Here is an 18,626-nt window from a genome sequence, read left to right as displayed (position 1 = left end):
GTTTCTCTTTTATGTTACTTCCTATTTCTCCCTTGCTGCTTTTAAAGTTCTTTCCTTGTGTTTAGTCTTTAGTAGTTTGATTAGTATGTGTCTTGGCATGTTTCTCCTTGGGTTTATCCTTAATGGGACTCTTTTTGCCTCTTGGACTTTATTGACTATTTCCTTTTCCACATTGGGGAAATCTTCAAGTTAATCTTTTCAAAAAATTTTCTCATACCCTTTCCTTTTCTATTCTTCTTCTGGGACCCCTATAGTTTGAATGTTTATGCATTTGATATGGTCTCAGAGGTCTCTGAGACTACCCTCAGCTCTTTTCATTCTTTATACTTTATTCTGCTCTTCAGAAGTTATTTCTACCATTTTATCTTCCAGATCACTGATTTGTTCCTCTGCTTCAGATATTCTGCTCTTGATTCCTTCTGGAGTATTTTTAATTTCACTAATTGTGTTGCTTGTCTCTGTATGTTTATTCTTTAATTCTTCTAGGTTTTTGATAATTGATTCTTGCATTTTCTCCATTTTGTTTTCAAGGTTTTTGATCATTTTTACTATTGTTATTCCGAATTCTTTCTCAGGTAGTTTGCCTATTTCCTCATTTATTTGGATTTCTGTGTTTCTAGTTTGTTCCTTCATTTGTGTAGTATTTCTCTGCCTTTGCATTTTTTTTTTAACTTATTGTGTTTGAGGTCTCTTTTTCCCAGGCTTCAAGGTTGAATTCTTTCTTCCTTTTGGTTTCTGCCCCCCCTCCCCAGTGGTTTGTGTAAGCTTTCTATAGAGTGAGGTTTTTTTTTTTTTTATTGGAGGCTAATTATTTTACAAAATTATGTTGGTTGGTTTTGCCATACATTGACATGAATCCACCCTGGGTAGAGTGAGATTTGTGCTGAGTGTTTTTTTTTCCTCTGATGAGCAAGACTGAGTGAGGTAGTAATCCTGTCTGCTGATGATTGGGTTTGTATTTTCATTTTGTTTCTTGTTTAGATGAAGCATCCTGCACAGGGTGCTACTGGTGGTTGGGTGATGCAGGGTCTTGTATTCAAGTGGTTTCCTTTGTGTGAGTTCTCACTATTTGATACTCCCTAGGGTTAGTTCTCTGGTAGGCTTGGGTGTTGGAGTCAGTGTTCCCACTCCAAAGGCTCAGGACTTGATCTCTAGTTAGGAACAAATATTCCACAAGTCGTTTGTTATGGCATTAAGTGAGATTAAAACAAATATCCAAAATGAGAAATCAAAAATAAGCCCCAGACAAATAGCAGTTACAAAACAGGCAAATAACAATTAAGATAATACAATATACACATATACATATACACCCATGAGCAAAGTGAAGAGTCCAACAAAATAAAGAGTAGGTTGACCCGGCAAACAAAGTAAATCAAAAATTACATTTACTAGTTAAGAACAAAACTAACTAAAGCACAAACTGAAAAACAAAACTAAAGCAAGGTGCCAAGTGGTGAATAAAGCAATCAAAACAAAACTAACAAATATGTTGAGAGGAAGGACAAGAAAGAAAAAATAGATATGCAAAGTTAAACAGAGGTAGATGAAGAAGATTTATATACATTAAGATTAACTGCAAGGGGAAAAGAACAGTAGGAAAGGCAAACAAAGGAGTAAATGTAGAAAAAATATAATAGGTTTTAAAAAATTAAAACTTAAAATTATAAAAAAGAGAAAAGAAAAAAATGGAAGAAGAAAGAAAATGTGTGTGGGGGGAGGAAAACTCCACAGAATTGCAGAAGCCCAAAGTAGAGGAAGAGGTTCATCACAACAATAAAAAACATGACTGAGTATACACATATACATATACACCCATAAGCAAAATCAAAACAGTCCAACAAAAATAAAGTACAATAGACTGACCTGGAGAACAAAGGCAACCAAAAATTATATCTACCAGAACAAAATGAACTAAAGCACAAACTGGAAAACAAAACTAGAATAAGGTGCCAATTGGGGAATAAAGCAATGAAAATAAAACTAACAAATATGTTGACAGGAAAGGAAAGAAAGAAAAGAAAGAAAGAACAGAGACACAAAGTTAAACAGAGGTAGATAAAGAAGATTTATATACACTGAGATTAAATGCAAGGGGAAAAGAAAAGTGGGAAAAGCAAACAAGGGAATAAATGTAGAAAAATAATAATAGGCTTAAAAAATTAAAATTAAAAAAAGAAGAGAGAGAGAGAAAGAAAGGAAAACTCCACAGACCTGCAAAAGCCCAACGTAGAGGCAGAGGTTTATAACAGCAGTAAAAAATGTGACTGAGGAAGAAAAAAGCTCAAAAGCTTAATTAGATTTCATAGTGCCAATAAAATCGACAACTACAACAGAGGAGAGGGGGAAGGAAAAAAAATCCAAAAAAATCTACAGGGCAAGTCAAAACATAAGAATAATAAATGTTTTTCTTTAGTCAGTGCTCTCAGAGTCCTTTCTCTTGCTGGGAGTCACAGTCCACCTCACCTCCCTAGGATGCCCTCCAACACTGTGCTGATCTCTGGACTTGCTATAGAGGAAGCTCAGATTCTAATCTGGTCCTATTCCTATGTGTTCTTGCCTCCAATGTCCACAGCTATCTGGACTAGTGTGTTTACTTTTGTGGGAGATCTCAATGACCTTTTATATATTCCATAGACACAGAGTCTGCCTAGTTGATCGTGCGGATTGAATCTGCAGCTTGTACAGCTGGTGGGAAGGTTTTGGGTCTTCTTCCTTATCCACACCGCTCCTGAGTTTCAACTGTGGTTTTATTTCCACCTCTGTATGTGGGTTGTCCACTGGTGTTTGCTCCTGAGGCTGCCCTGGAGAACTTGGGTTTGCCCCTGTGAGGGCCAGATGTGGAGGTGGTGCAGCTGCTTGGGTCACAGGGGTTCTGGAACCACCAGGTACTCAGGGGAGTTGGTGGCTAGGACAGCAGGAAATATAGTGCTCTAGAAGGGTATGGCAACCAGTATTGACCAATACACTCCAGTATTCTTGCCTGGAGAATCCCCCTCCAGGGAGGTCACAAAGAGTAGGACTCAACTGAAGCGACCCTTCATGCATAGATGCAAGACTTTTGTTGCCCATGGCAGCTCTACACCAGTGAGGTTGAGCGTGAAGGCAGCGTAGTTGCTTGGCTTGTGGGGACCCTGGTGGCGCCAAGTGTGCAGGGACATGGACTGCCTCTGCCACAGAAGTTATGGCCCTATCAGAGCCTTTTTTTGAGTTTCTTACAGCTGGCGATCAGAAGGCCTCTTTGGCCAGTCTTTCTCTGTAGTTCCGCCCGTTTGGGTACTTAGAAGTCTCCCTTGCCTGGGGTCCTTCTCTGTTGTTCAGTGTGTCAGGCACATAGAGGGGCCCCCCTGGCTGGGGTCCTACTCTGTAGATCAGTGCTTCAGTCATTTAAAGCAGCACCCTGGGTAGGGTTCTGCTCTGTAGTTCAGTGCATCAGGCATTTGATGGGCCAGCCTCTCTATTGTTCAACTGCGGATGCTGGCCCTGTGGGGAGAGAGAGGCTATGGAGATGGCTCCACGGCCTATGCAACACTCAGCAGTACCACCTTGCTTCCATGGCTGCCCAGCTTTCCTCCACTGCTCCCGCCACGATCTCCTCCCTCACATCCCCTCCATCCGTCTCTCCACAGTCAATAGAAGGCCTTGCCCTGGGATCGCTCCACACTCCCCACACTCCAGCTCCCAGCCGCTGTGCCTTCCAGGGGTCCCTCATCCCTATCCAGGGTATGTATGGCTTCAGCAAGGACTGTCTGATTCTCATTCCATTTAGGCTGCCACATATCATCTGTTTCACTCTCAGTCTTAAATGTTTCTCCTCTGACTCAGACAATTGCCCCAATGTGGGAATCAGACCCCCGCTTCAGTTCTCCCACCCGACGAAGGGAGATCCAGTCCTACTAACACTCCTGCTTTTCCTCCAAGTTCCTTCATCCTACCGAGTTCTGTGGCTATATATATTCTTTTCCTCTGTCTGCACTCAGCTGGTGTTCTGAATGCACTTCTGTCTGAAGGTGTATTCCTGATGTATCCGTGGAGAGAGATGTACTCCACATCCACCTACTCCTCCGCCATCTTGCTCTTCCCTGAAATTTATTTTTTATTCTATCTGAAATATATTTGTGGTTATTTGATATAATACAGGGATATAGGGTTTATTTTTCAAAGTATATTTAATAAATTTCAAGAAGGATTTTAGGTCCATTTTTACTGCAACAATTTTACAGTTTTTCTCATACTGAAGGATAATTTAGGCATCACAATAATGCACTTAATCTTTGTAAAAATGGGTAGAACTACATAGTATAGTGTTATTTATTACTAGTAAATTTTTACTATATGTTTACAATCACTTTATATGATCACTGTCATGGAAGTATTTAGTGAATGCTTGTCAACTGCTGCTGCTGCTAAGTCACTTCAGTCGTGCCCAATTCTGTGTGACCCCATAGACGGAAGCCCACCAGGCTCCCCTGTCCCTGGGATTCTCCAGGCAAGAACACTGGAGTGGGTTGCCATTTCCTTCTCCAATGTGTGAAAGTGAAAAGTGAAAGTGAAGTCGCTCAGTCGTGTCCGACCCTTAGCGACCCCATGGACTGCAGCCTACGAGGCTCCTCCATCCATGGGATTTTCTAGGCAAGAGTACTGGAGTGGCTTGCCATTGCCTTCTAATGCGTAAATATTACAAATTTAGGAAAACTGGAATTAGATGGGGGAAGGAGAGAAGTAAAGCAGTGTTCCTACAATATGTACTTCCAACATGTCTGCCATGTACCCCTTGGGAAAGAAGAAGAAATTGGGTCAATACAAAGTGCTAGAAACTGAAGTGATCACCTTTAGGAATGAGGGTTGTGTTCTGTTTAAGTCAATTAGCAAAACCAGTCGAGAGCACTTTGTTTGAGTGCCCTTGCACATAGTTTTTATGGGTGGCACAAAACATATAGGACCTTCATCATTGTGGAGGTGACTTAGATAAGTGCTCCTGGATCCACTGGTGTCTTCCTGCTTGTTGTTATTGTTTAGTTGCTAAGTCATGTCTGACTCTTTCGTGACCTCATGGACTTAGCCCAACAGGCTCCTCTATCCATTGGATTTCCCAGGCAAGAATACTGGGGAGGGTTGTCATTTCTTTCTCCAGGAGATCTTCCTGACCCAGCAATCAAACTTGCATCTCCTTCACTGGCAAGTAAATTCTTTACCATGGAGCCACCAGGGAAGCCCTGTCCTCATGTCTATTTATGATCCATTTTTATTCTTTGTGTTCATAAATTTCAACATCCACAGAACCACAAGTAGATGAGATTTTAAGTCAATATCTACAACCAGGGAAAAGTCCAGGTTTTTTGCAATCTGAGGTTTTCACAATTCAGGGGGGTGTTTCTTCAAGAGAAATAATGCAAAATTACAAAGATGAAAGTAGGTACAGGGTCTGGGAGGGTGAAAAAGTAAAGACTCATAAAGTTTATGCTCTTTTAGTGTCAGAGTAAGTCTGACCATCTAACATCACTAAATGTTTCAGTAATATTTTATGGTCAGATTAAAAAATTTGCATGCCTAGAGGTGAAGTGCTTTAATGGTGATGAGCTTAGAATATTATATTACTAATAGCCAATATTTATTAGGCATATCATAAAACATATAAATTCTTAACATATGATATTTCATTAAATTTGAACCAAAGAGAGAAGAGAGACATGTGATTATTATCTCCATTTGTGAAGTGATGATGAACTCCTGCATGTAAAGTGGGAGTAAAGAAAAGGAAATAACAGAAACTTTAGGACGATAAGATGAATTTAATATATGGGCTCAGAAGAAAGAAGCTTCAAGTAGTGTGTCCAGATTTCTAATATAAGAAATACATGAAGTCCCACCATCTTACATGAAAAAGATTATACAATGAGGAACAAATAAATGGAAATAATAATGCACTCATTTTGAATTTGGGGGATTTATCTATCTACTTGGATATATATTTGCATATATATCTAGGTATGCATGTCCAGTCTGCCTCTGAATATATAAGTTGAAGAATACTATAAAGCAATTATCCTTCAATTAAAAATAAATTAAAAATGGAAAAAATAAGTAAGTTGAAAACAGAAGGAAAAGGGTAGGAATAGATAAATATTGGTGATGTTAATGGTAATTATAACCATGGGTGTATACAAAATCCCCTAGGGGAGGGGTAAAAAGTAGTAATAGCCCCATTAGGGCAAGAAGAGTCTTGAAGAATCCCATATTGATGAGGTAAACAGAAGAATCTACAAAGACTAAGAAGAAATCTTGTTAAGGGGATGGAGAAGAAATGCAAGAAACAAGGATAAAACCTTGATCTCAAGTGTCTAGCATTCCAAGAACAGATGCTTAATCATCCAGGTTAAATGCTATAGATATCCTGTAAGATGTAGACTGAGAATGGTTTATTGAAAGCAACCAGCTGTTTTGCTCTGGTGGTAGCACAAGCCAGATTTGAGAAGCTGAGAATGCCATAGACAAAAAAAGAAATTGCAAATGCATAGCCCTCTACTGGGAAGTATGTTTACCAGGGGAAAGGCATGCATTTCTTTAGGTTTTGAAGTTTGAGAACACTTGAGAGCCAAAAGTGAAGGAACTACTACTCTCAGAGAAGACAGAGCTATGATAAATGATGGAGAAGAAAGAGCCCAGGAACAGGTTCTGTGATAGTAGATACCTGTAGCAAGGTTGATAGAATAGATTTCTATTGTTCAGAGGCTGGGGTGAAAGCAATAAGAGGGTTAAGGAAGAGTAAGTAGCTCCTATTCCTCCACGAGAGAGGAGATGCAGTCATTTGTCCACTGGAAGCTGGAGATGGGGAAAAGACTGGAGTGAAGAGGGTATTTATAAAGACTAATAACAGTGTACAAAGACTGCTGTGAGAAATGCAAGAATATAAAGATTAGCAAATAAAAGAATTAATGCCTAAAAAGGGTCTGAGACAGAAATATCTATCAGTAGGATTACATAAGAAAATGTATACAAACCAACCCTCACAATGCTTCATATGTTGTCAGTGCTCACTAAACATTTAGATCTATCCCAGTCCAGTATCATAAAGGAGTCACAGGATCTCTGAGATCTGTGAAATGGGACAAGTGATGTTTCTTTTCAAGGGGAAATTACTGTCATAATGCATATCTATTACATCTACAGAGATTGATGCACCTACTATACGCACATGCACTTTCCTTACAGCTTCATTTCCTTCTGATGAAAGTATTACAATGTTAAATGGTAGAGTGGAAAAACATAATTCTTCTCTAAATGATGGGGCTGAAATAATATGGATTTAAGTCGATCATCTTTAATAATTTATGTGATAGCTATGCAATCAGAACTGTGGAATTTTCATTACAAATTTCAAAATGGTAAAGACTGACAGACAACATTAATATGAAAGGGCAGAAGATAGACATTTTTAGGAGGTTACTTTCACAAATTAGCAGGAACACCAGGCTATTTCCACTCTTCACATAAACACCTCTCATTATTTTCTTTTTCTAATCCATCCATAAAAACTTTTATTTTTGAATTTATTTATTCCTAGGAATTCTCTATTTCTGCTTCATTGACTATGCCAAAGCCTTTGACTGTGTGGATCACAATAAACTGTGGAACATTCTGAAGGAGATGGGAATCCCAGACCACCTGACCTGCCTCTTGAGAAACCTGTATGCAGGTCAGGAAGCAACAGTTAGAACTGGACATGGAACAACAGACTGGTTCCAAATAGGAAAAGGTGTACGTCAAGGTTGTATATTGTCACCTTGCTTATTTAACTTATATGCAGAGTACATCATGAGGAACGCTGGGCTGGAAGAAGCACAAGCTGGAATCAAGATTGCTGGGAGAAATATCAATAACCTCAGATATGCAGATGACACTACCCTTATGGCAGAAAGTGAAGAGGAACTCAAAAGCCTCTTGATGAAAGTGAAAGAGGAGAGTGAAAAGGTTGGCTTGAAGCTCAACATTCAGAAAACAAAGATCATGGCATCTGGTCCCATCAGTTCAGTTCAGTCGCTCAGTCGTGTCCGACTCTCCGCGACCCCATGAATCACAGCACGCCAGGCCTCCCTGTCCATCACCAACTCCCGGAGTTCACTCAAACTCATGTCCATCGAGTCGGTGATGCCATCCAGCCATCTCATTCTCCGTCGTCCCCTTCTCCTCCCGCCCCCAACCTTTCCCAGCATCAGAGTCTTTTCCAGTGAGTCAACTCGTCGCATGAGGTGGCCAAAGTATTGCAGTTTCAGCTTTAGCATCAGTCCCTCCAATGAACATCCAGGATTGATCTCCTCTAGAATGGACTGGTTGGATCTCCTTGCAGTATAAGGGACTCTCAAGAGTCTTCTCCAACACCACAGTTCAAAAGCATCGATTCTTCGGCGATCAGCCTTCTTCACAGTCCAACTCTCACATCCATACATGACCACGGGAAAAACCATTGCCTTGACTAGACGGACCTTGGTTGGCTTCATGGTAAATAGATGGAAAAACAGTGGAAATAGTGTCAGACTTTATTTTTTTGGGCTCCAAAATCACTGCAGATGCTGATTGCAGCCATGAAATTAAAAGACGCTTGCTCCTTGGAAGGAAAGTTATGACCAACCTTGATAGTATTTTAAAAAGCAGAGACATTGCTTTGCCAATCAAGGTCTGTCTAGTCAAGGCAATGGTTTTTCCCGTGGTCATGTATGGATGTGAGAGTTGGACTGTGAAGAAAGCTGATCGCCGAAGAATCGATGCTTTTGAACTGTGGTGTTGGAGAAGACTCTTGAGAGTCCCTTATACTGCAAGGAGATCCAACCAGTCCATTCTAGAGGAGATCAATCCTGGATGTTCATTGGAGGGACTGATGCTAAAGCTGAAGCTGCAATACTTTGGCCACCTCATGCGATGAGTTGACTCACTGGAAAAGACTCTGATGCTGGGAAAGGTTGGGGGCGGGAGGAGAAGGGGACGACAGAGAATGAGATGGCTGGATGGCATCACCGACTCTGTGGACATGAGTTTGAGTGAACTCCGGGAGTTGGTGATGGACAGGGAGGCCTGGCGTGCTGTGATTCATGGCGTCGCGGAGAGTCGGACACGACTGAGTGACTGAACTGAACTGAGGAATTCTCTGGTTTGTTCTCTTCAAATTCAAATGAAGAAAAATGAAAAAAAAACCACAAAATTATCTGGTTTGTTCTATTCAAAAAAATAAGTTTTCTAAACCCTTAAATCTAATATTCCTTGTTTCAAATTCCAATAGGAGCTTATTTATTAAAGTAAAAATGCTTACATTCTTTTCATTTTCATTAATCAAGTCCACTGCTTCAAAACAGAGTATACATTGTTAAGGGTATATATGTTACTTGATCCGCTGCTATCCTGAGCTAGAATACTGTGCTTTTGTAAACATATGTTACTTAAATGTGTGCTGAAGGAAATGAAAACAGAAACTAGGGTTGAAAGCTTCCTCTAAAAACTCAACCACATAGACAAATAAGTTAGACATGAACCATGACTGGTTAATTACACTGTAAAAGTTTTATGCACAATTATTTAAAATTGTTTGCAGTTCTATTCTATTTTTTCTTAATTTTCACAATAATATTCTTACTAAAATGGACAGTTAACAGTTTATCTGAAAGATAAATATTAGTCTTAGAAAAATATGTGGGTGAAAGACTTTAAAATATAAATCAGTCATATTTATTTATAATTAGACAGCATCTTGATATGCCAAAGTATTCATAAGGCTATACTGTGAGTTTCATGCAAGTCTATACTATGTATCTTAGTTATCTGTTTTCTTAAAATGAATTCCTTTTTAAAATTTTAATTATCCTCTATAATCAACTGTATTAATTCTGGTTATATTTGTGAGCATACTCTATGTAAGTACCTCTCCATCAATACTTATCCCATTGTATTACAAGGGCTACTCATATGTTAGTTGTTCAAAGGGATGAAAATGGCAATTTTCATTATTCTGCCCAAAGGAATTCATGCTCAATAGCGTTGTTAAATAAATAGCTGAATAAGTGAATGACCTGGTGAGACAATACTAGCCAAATTTATAATGCACACAGCTTCATCCAGTTATCTCAAAAGGGAATAAAATGTTCATGAAAATAAATTCTTCACTTAAAAATGTAATAGCACATAGAAAAGCTGAATGTATTAAAGATTAAGAAAAAAGACAACAACTTAACATGAAAGGTCTCAAACTGAGAGCTGGTCAGTCAAACATGAACTCACATTTCTTTGTCTAGCTCAGAATCTTATCTTTACTTTTGAAATTTGAGTATGCATCTATTCTTCAGTTTTTCATAAGTCTCATCATCCCTGTTGCCACAGACCAGACCCAATTCATAAATACTTGTTACCTGCCTGAGCACTTGGCATTTGAAACTGGGATCTCAGATCTCCTAGGACGGCAAAGTGAACAGATTACTCTGTCCCTTGTCATTTCTAATCATCGTTTCAGATTTAGAAAAAAATTTAGAGTTAAAGCAAAGCCATAGGAAAATAACAAATAAAAAGCCCAAGTAAAGAAATTATATTTCTATTATTATCCACCAACTTGGAAAAAAAGTGGAAGAAAAATGTAAATTAATTTTGAATACTTTCAGTTCCGTTTAGTTCAGTCGCTCAGTCATGTCCGACTCTCTGCGACCCCATGAATCACAGCACGCCAGGCCTCCCTGTCCATCACCAACTGCCAGAGTTCACTCAAACCCACCTCCATTGAGTCGGTGATGCCATCCAGCCATCTCGTTCTCTGTCGTCCCCTTCTCCTCCCGCCCCCAATCCCTCCCAGCATCAGAGTCTTTTCCAGTGAGTCAACTCTTCGCATGAAGTGGCCAAAGTATTGGAGCTTCAGCTTTAGCATCAGTCGTTCCAATGAACACCCAGGACTGATCTCCTCTAGAATGGACTGGTTGGATCTCCTTGCAGTCCAAGGGACTCTCAAGAGGCTTCTCCAACACCACAGTTCAAAAGCTTTGAATACTTTGGGCCAACAAAATTGAATCAAGAAGAATTAGATCATTTGAACAGACCAATCATTAAAAGTGAAAAAGAGTTTGTAATTAAAAAACTCCCTACAAACCAAAGTCCATGACGAAATGGCTTCACAAGCAAATTCTACTAAACATACAAAGAAAAACTTACACTAATCCTTCTCAAACTCTTCCAGAAAACTGAAGAGGAGGGAACACTCCCAAAAGCATTCTATGAAGCCACCATCACCCTGATATTAAAATCAGTCAAAGACACAATCAAAAAAGAAAATCATAGGTCAATATCTTTCATGGATATAGATGTGAAAACTCTCAACAAAATATTAGCAAACCAAATCCAACAACACATAAAAAGTATCATACTCCATGACCAAATGGTATGCATCACAAGTACATCAGAATGGTTCAACATACACAAATTACAATGTAATATACCACATCAACAAAAGAAAGAAGAAGAAAAAAAACAACAACACGATCATCTCAATTGGAAAAAAAAAATTGACAAAATTCAATACCCACTGATGATAAAAAACTCTTACCAATGTGGGAATAAAGGGAACATATATCATTATAATAAAGGCTCTTTATAAAAAACCCACAGCCAATATAATATTCAATGATGAAAAGATGAAAGTGTTCCTACTATAATCTGAAACAAGACAAGCCTGCCCACTCTGGCCACTTCTCTTCAAAATAATATTGCAAGTCCTAGCCACAGCAATCAGAAAAGAAAAAAATAAATAAAAGGTATCCAAATTGGAGGGGAAAAGGTAAAATCGTCATTACATACAGATGATATGATACTAAATATAAAAAACCTGAAGACTCCACACCATAAACTACTAAAACTTATAAATTCAGCAAGGTAGCAGGATACAAAGATTAACATAAAAAAAATTGGCTGCATTTCTTTACACCAACAATGAAGTTCCAGAAATGGAATGCTAAAAAAAAAAGCAATACCTTTTAAAATCACACCACCAAAAATAAAATATTTGGGAATAAACCAGATCAAGCAGGTGAAAGATTTATATGTTGAGAACTATAAAACATTAATAAAGGAAATTGAAAATTACTCAAAAAAAATGGGAAAATAACCCATGCTCTTGAGTTGGAAGAATTAAATACTGTTTAAATGGCCATACTAACCAAACAACAAACATATTTAATGTGATTCCTATCAACTTACTCATGACCCTTTCCACAAAACTAGAACAATCATCTTAAAATTCACTTGGAACCACAAAATACCCAGAATTGCCAAAGGAATCTTGAAGAAAAAGAACAAAGTAAGAGGCTTAACCCTTTCAGACTTCAGATAATACTACAAAGGTAGCATGATATGGGCACAAACACAGACATGGGGTCAATGGAAGAGAATAGAGAGCCCAGAAATAAACCCATACACCTACATTCAATTAATTTCTGACAAAGTAGGCAAGAATAGACAACAGGAAAAGACAGTCTCTTCAGCAAGTAGTGTTGGGAAATCTGGACAGCTGCATGCAAATAATGAGGTTAGAACACACCCTTTCTGTATACACAAAAATAAAGTCAAAATGGTTTAAAGATTTAAGTAGAAGACATGACACAATCAAATTCCTAGAAGAGAACAGGCAAAATATTCTCTGACATAAACTGCTCCAGTTTGCCTACATCAGTCTCCCAAGACAACAGAAATAAAAATAAAATTAAACACGTGGGACCTAATCAAACTTATGAACTTTTGCACAGCAAAGAAACTATAAACAAAATGAAAAGACAACAGAATGAATGAAAGAATTTATAAATGATGTGACAGGCAAGGGCTTAATCTCCAAAATATATAAACAACTCAGTAACAAAAAAATCTAACAACCCAATTGAAAAATGGGCAAGAGATCTTAACAGACATTTCTCCAAAGACGATGTATAGACAGTCAATAGGCACATGAAAAGATGCTCAACATCACTAATTATTATGCAAATCAAAACTTCAATGAGGTACCACCTCAAACTAGTCAGAATGGCCATCATCAAACATCTACAAATGGTAAATGCTGGATAGAGTATGGAGAAAGGGAACTCTCCTACATTGCTGGTAGGAATGTAAGTTGGTATAGCCACTACGAAAAACAGTGTGCAGGCTCTTCAAAAAAACTAAAATTAGAATTACCATATGATCCAGTGATCCTACTACTGGGCATATATCCAGACAATTATAATTCAAAAAGGTACATGCCCTGCTATGTTCATAGCAGCATTGCTCACAATAGCTAAGACATGGGAACATCCTAAATGTCCATCGACAGAGGAATGTGATAAAGAAGATATATATACATATATATATATATATACATGTATATATATATATATGTATATACATAAAATGAAATACTGCTCAGCCATAAAAAATAATGACATAATGCCATTTGCAGCAACATGGATGCAACCAGAGTTATTATTCTAAGTGCAGTCGGAAAGAGAAAGACAAATATCAAACCATATCACATATGTGTGTAAGTCACTCAGTCATATCCGACTCTTTGCAACCCAGTGGACTGTAGCCTGCCAGGCTCCTCAGTCCACAGAATTCTCCAGGCAAGAATACTGGAGTGGGTTGCCATTCCCTTCTCCAGGGAATTTTCCTAACCCAGTGATCAAAACCAGGTCTCATGCATTGCAGGCAAATTCCTTACCATCTGAGCCACCAGGGAAGCCCATGTCACATATATGTGGAAAATAAAATATGATACAAATTAAAGTGAAGTCACTCAGTCGTGTCTGACTCTTTGCAACCCCATGGACTGTAGCCCACCAGGCTCCTCCACCCATGGAATTTTCCAGGCCAGAATACTGGAGTGGGTTGCCATTTCCTTCTCCAGGGGACCTTCCCGAGCTGGGGATTGAACCTGGGTCTCCTGCACTGCAGGCAGACGTTTTACCATCTGAGCCACCAGGGCCCTATCTATGAAACAGAAACAGAATCAGGGAATCAGGGACATAGAGAACAGACTGGTGGTTGCCAAGGTTGGGGGGAAGGAGTGAGAAGTTGGGGTTGACAGATGTAACCCCCATTCTTTTATATATAGAATGGATAAACAACAAGATCCTACTATATAGCACAGGGAAAGATATTCAGTACCCTACAATAAATCATAATGGAAAAGAATGTGTATATATATATATGTATAATTTATTCTCTTTGCTGTATTGCTGTAACACAACACTGTAAATCAACAATACATCAATTAAAAATTTTTAGAAATTAAAAAATTGAATAAATTATTCTGTCACTTTGTTTACATCTTATCACTTGCATTTAATAATATAAATGCCTGTATTTTGTTAAATCTCATTTAGTCCTGTGCGTTAAGTCATTTCATTCGTGTATGACTCTTTGCGACCCTATGGAGTATAGCCCTCCAGTCTCCTCTGTTCATGAAATTCTCCAGGCAAGAATACTTGAGTGGATTGCTATATCCTCCCTCCCAGGGGGTCTTCCTGACCCAGGGATTGAACTCGAACCCAAGTCTCTTAAGTCTATTGCATTGGCAGGCAAATTATTTACCACTAGTGTCAACTGGGAAGCCCCAGGCATAGTCCTGCTTGATCACAAATACACAGAATAAAGGAGACAAAAAGTAGGTGCTCAACTAAAAAAGGACCTTATCCAGATGAAAGATAAATTACTCATAAATGGCACTTTTCTCATCTGAAATGTTCTTGCTACCAATATCCTTCCTATTCTTTAGAGCCAATCTAAGCCTCAACTCCAGAGCAATTTCTGTACCCAAATTCACTGTGACAGAAAGAAATTACCTTCCTCAAAAAAAACTTATGGTCTTAATCAGACAACCACTCTTTAACAAAGACAGGTTGACAAATTTCAGTAAATTTCAGTACCAGTATTTGGCACCTGAATTCAGTATATAATTTAAATTACTGTAATGTAGTATATCAGTTATTTACAATGTAAAGTATCATTCAACAATTTGTATTTATGTAACTGCACTTCTCTTCAATGACATCATGAAAAACCTATTAAGATAATCTCTTCTTTGTATTTTAAAATTGCACAATATCCAAGCTAGTGCTAGATATTGCAGTCTACATATTAACATTACTGGTTACCTGTTTTTTCTGCAGATTTATTTCCTTGATATTGAGCCAATTCAACTTGAATTCCTGGAATCTGGGGAATGCAAACTGTCTTGGGGATAGCAAAATGTTCCGGAAGGCTCAGTTCTGTTTTGTATAAAATGGACTTTGGCTTCTTAAACTTTGAAACATTAAAGAGCATACACATCTGCAAATAAACAGAGAGTAAAATTAGACTGTAATTCTCTTTCCCATTGCCTCCAAAACGAAAAAACAGTGTTAGACTTGGACTCCAAATATGGGGAAAAAAATCCTTCAAGAGATTGAATTTGTTCATTTCTTCAGACATACTATTGTTTAATTGGTATGAGACAACAGTAACATGTTTCATAGACTCAAGAGAGTCACCCTTTATTGAGAGATACTCAATGGCCCCTGCTTTAATCTTTTCAGTGTTGAGGATTTCATTGTCTCAGAAAGAGATCATTCCATTAGTGAACACTCCACTAGACAAAGTATTTTCCTCCGTGAGTTGAACCTTGTGTTACTTAACATCTACCTGTCAGCTCTAGTTCTTATTAGCAGTACACTTAGTCCCCTCTCTTTTGCTAATGACAATTTGAAGGAAAAAAATATGCTTATATAAAACTGGAGAAGGAAATGGCAACCCACTCCAGTACTCTTGCCTGGAAAATCCCATGGACAGAGAAGTCTGGTAGGCTACAGTCTGTGGGGTCATGAAGAGTTGGACATAACTGAGTGACTTCACTATTCACTGTATAAAACTAGGTCCTACCCCTCCACAAACCTCCCAGTATTCCTTTCAAATAGGTTTGATATGTTTAGCCCATTCAAACATTACTTATACAATGTGGGTTAGAACTTGCCCCCATGAATATGCTCTTCTAGATACAATTTCCTTCAATTCTGGCCTTACTGAAATGGGAAAACAAAGAAAAATCCAGCTCCCTGAGTATGAACCAAGCAGTATTTATTTTTATCTGGTCCCTCTACTGCTAAACACGTAATAGAGTCTAATGGTTAGACCAACTCTTCTTGAAGCCAGACTGCCTGCATTTATAACCCGATTCTAAGTAAGCTTGGCCAGGTTATAAATCAAAGCCATAAAGTCTTTATTTGCAAAACAGGGGCAATAATATTACATATTGCCTATCCCTGGTATATTTAAAGTATAAACAAATGCCAGCTTCTTGGAACATATTATAACTATTCAATAAATATCGCCTGTCATTATCATTGCCATTGTTGTCCTTGCCATCATCATGATTGTGATCATGCTACCATTACTCAACAAAAATTAGTTTTAGTTCCTCTGGCAGTTATCTCATTCACTGGGTTTGTTATCTATAAAATTCACAAATACATTTTTCTCACAAAGCCAAATTTTCTACCTACTTTATTTTGACAATTAAAATAATGTATATGCAGAAAGGTAAACTAATTCATTTATATTTTCATTGTTTTGATTTGGTTTATTTTTCTAGTCATTATGAACAAATTTCCTATTCATATCAGTAACTAGTTCTTTACCCCAAAGTGTACCATCTGCCTTCTATATTTGAAAGTTATTCAAAATAATATATAAGGATACAGACTCTCTTCTTGATCAGACTCTAGTTAGGCTCCTCCAAGCCCTCTTCTCAATTAGGCCTCAACTTTCAGTTCAGTTCAGTTCAGTCTCTCAGTTGTGTCCAACGCTTTGCGACCCCATGAACCGCAGCACGCCAGGCCTCCCTGTCCATCACCAACTTCCGGAGTTCACTCAAACTCACGTTCATCAAGTCGGTGATGCCATTCAGCCATCTCATTCAATGTCGTCCCCTTCTCCTCCTGCCCCCAATCCCTCCCAACATCAGAGTGAGTCAACTCGTCGCGTGAGCTGGCCAAAGTATTGGAGTTTCAGCTTTAGCATTAGTCCTTCCAATGAACACCCAGGATTGATCTCCTTTAGGATGGACTGGTTGGATCTCCTTGCAGTCCAAGGGACTCTCAAGAGTCTTCTCCAGCACCACAGTTCAAAAGCATCAATTCTTCAGTGATCAGCTTTCTCCACAGTCCAACTCTCACATCCATATATGACCAATGGAAAAACCATAGCCTTGAATAGACGGACCTTGGTTGGCAAGGTAATGTCTCTGCATTTTAATATGCTATCTAGGTTGTTCATAACTTTCCTTCCAAGGAGCAAGCGTCTTTTAATTTCATGGCTGCAATCAGCATCTGCAGTGATTTTGGAGACCAAAAACATAAAGTCTGACACTGTTTCCGCTGTTTCCCCATCTATTTCCCAAGAAGTGATGGGACTAGATGCCATGATCTTTGTTTTCCGAATGTTGAACTTCAAGCCAACCTTTTCACTCTCCACTTTCAGTTTCATCAAGAGACTTTTGAGTTCCTCTTCACTTTCTGCCATAAGGGTGGTGTCATCTGCGTATCTGAGGTTATTGATATTTCTCCCGGCAATCTTGATTCCAGCCTGTGCTTCTTCCAGCCCAGCATTCCTCATGATGTACTCTGCATATAAATTAAATAAGCAGGGTGACAATATACAACCTTGACGTACTCCTTTTCCTATTTGGAACCAGTCTGTTGTTCCATGTCCAGTTCTAACTGTTGTTTCCTGACCTGCATACAGGTTTCTCAGGAGGCAGGTCAGGTGGTCTGGTATTCCCATCTCTTTCAGAATATTCCACAGTTTATTGTAATCCACACAGTCAAAGGCTTTGGCATAGTCAATGAAGCAGAAATAGATGTTTTTCTGGAACTCTCTTGCTTTCTCCATGATCCAGGAGATGTTGGCAACTTTATCTCTGGTTCCTCTGCCTTTTCTAAAACCTGTTTGAACATCTGGAAGTTCACGGTTCCCATATTGTTGAAGCCTGGCTTGGAGAATTTTGAGCATGACTTTACTAGCGTGTGAGATGAGTGCAATTGTGCGGTAGTTTGAGCATTCTTTGGCATTGCCTATCTTTGGGATTGACATGAAGACTGACCTTTTCCAGTCCTGTGGCCACTGCTGAGTTTTCCAAATTTGCTGGCATATTGAGTGCAACACTTTCACAGCATCGTCTTTCAGGATTTGAAATAGCTCAATTGGAATTCCATCACCTCCACTAGCTTTGTTTGTAGTGATGCTCTCTAAGGCCCACTTGACTTCACATTCCTAGATTTCTGACTCCAGGTGAGTGATCACACCATCGTGATTATCTTGGTCATGAAGATCTTATTTGTACAGTTCTTCTGTGTATTCTTGCCACCTCTTCTTAATATCTTCTGCTTCTGTTAGGTCCATACCATTTCTGTCCTTTATCGAGCCCAAATAAAACAAGCCATGGACTGGGATGTGAAAACCTAGGCCTATTTCTAATCTGTCACAAATCAGTGGTGTCACCTTGGGCTGCTATCTACTTTGGAGTCTTGGTTTACAGGTCTGTAAAAGTAAGAGGTTTACTACGTACTGTGTGTCTCTGAGTGTTCAGCTGTTTTTATTTT

At 38.7% G+C, this 18,626-nt stretch overlaps 1 protein-coding gene across 1 annotated transcript in view; it reads right to left on the bottom strand.

The window, feature by feature from the left end:
• CFAP47 (cilia and flagella associated protein 47) overlaps positions 1-18,626 on the bottom strand; it is a 509,689-nt gene that overhangs the window by 192,366 nt on the left and 298,697 nt on the right. Inside the window, exon 47 of the mRNA XM_088833637.1 lies at positions 15,147-15,321. Coding sequence (XP_088689763.1) covers positions 15,147-15,321 — 175 coding nt within the window. The remainder of the gene's footprint in view (positions 1-15,146; positions 15,322-18,626) is intronic.

The sequence above is a fragment of the Moschus berezovskii genome, chromosome X (assembly GCF_049115385.1).
Source record: "Moschus berezovskii isolate FMDL1 chromosome X, NW_MosBer_1.0, whole genome shotgun sequence".
Taxonomy (NCBI): domain Eukaryota; kingdom Metazoa; phylum Chordata; class Mammalia; order Artiodactyla; family Moschidae; genus Moschus; species Moschus berezovskii.
This window is presented reverse-complemented; position numbering and strand designations above follow the sequence as displayed.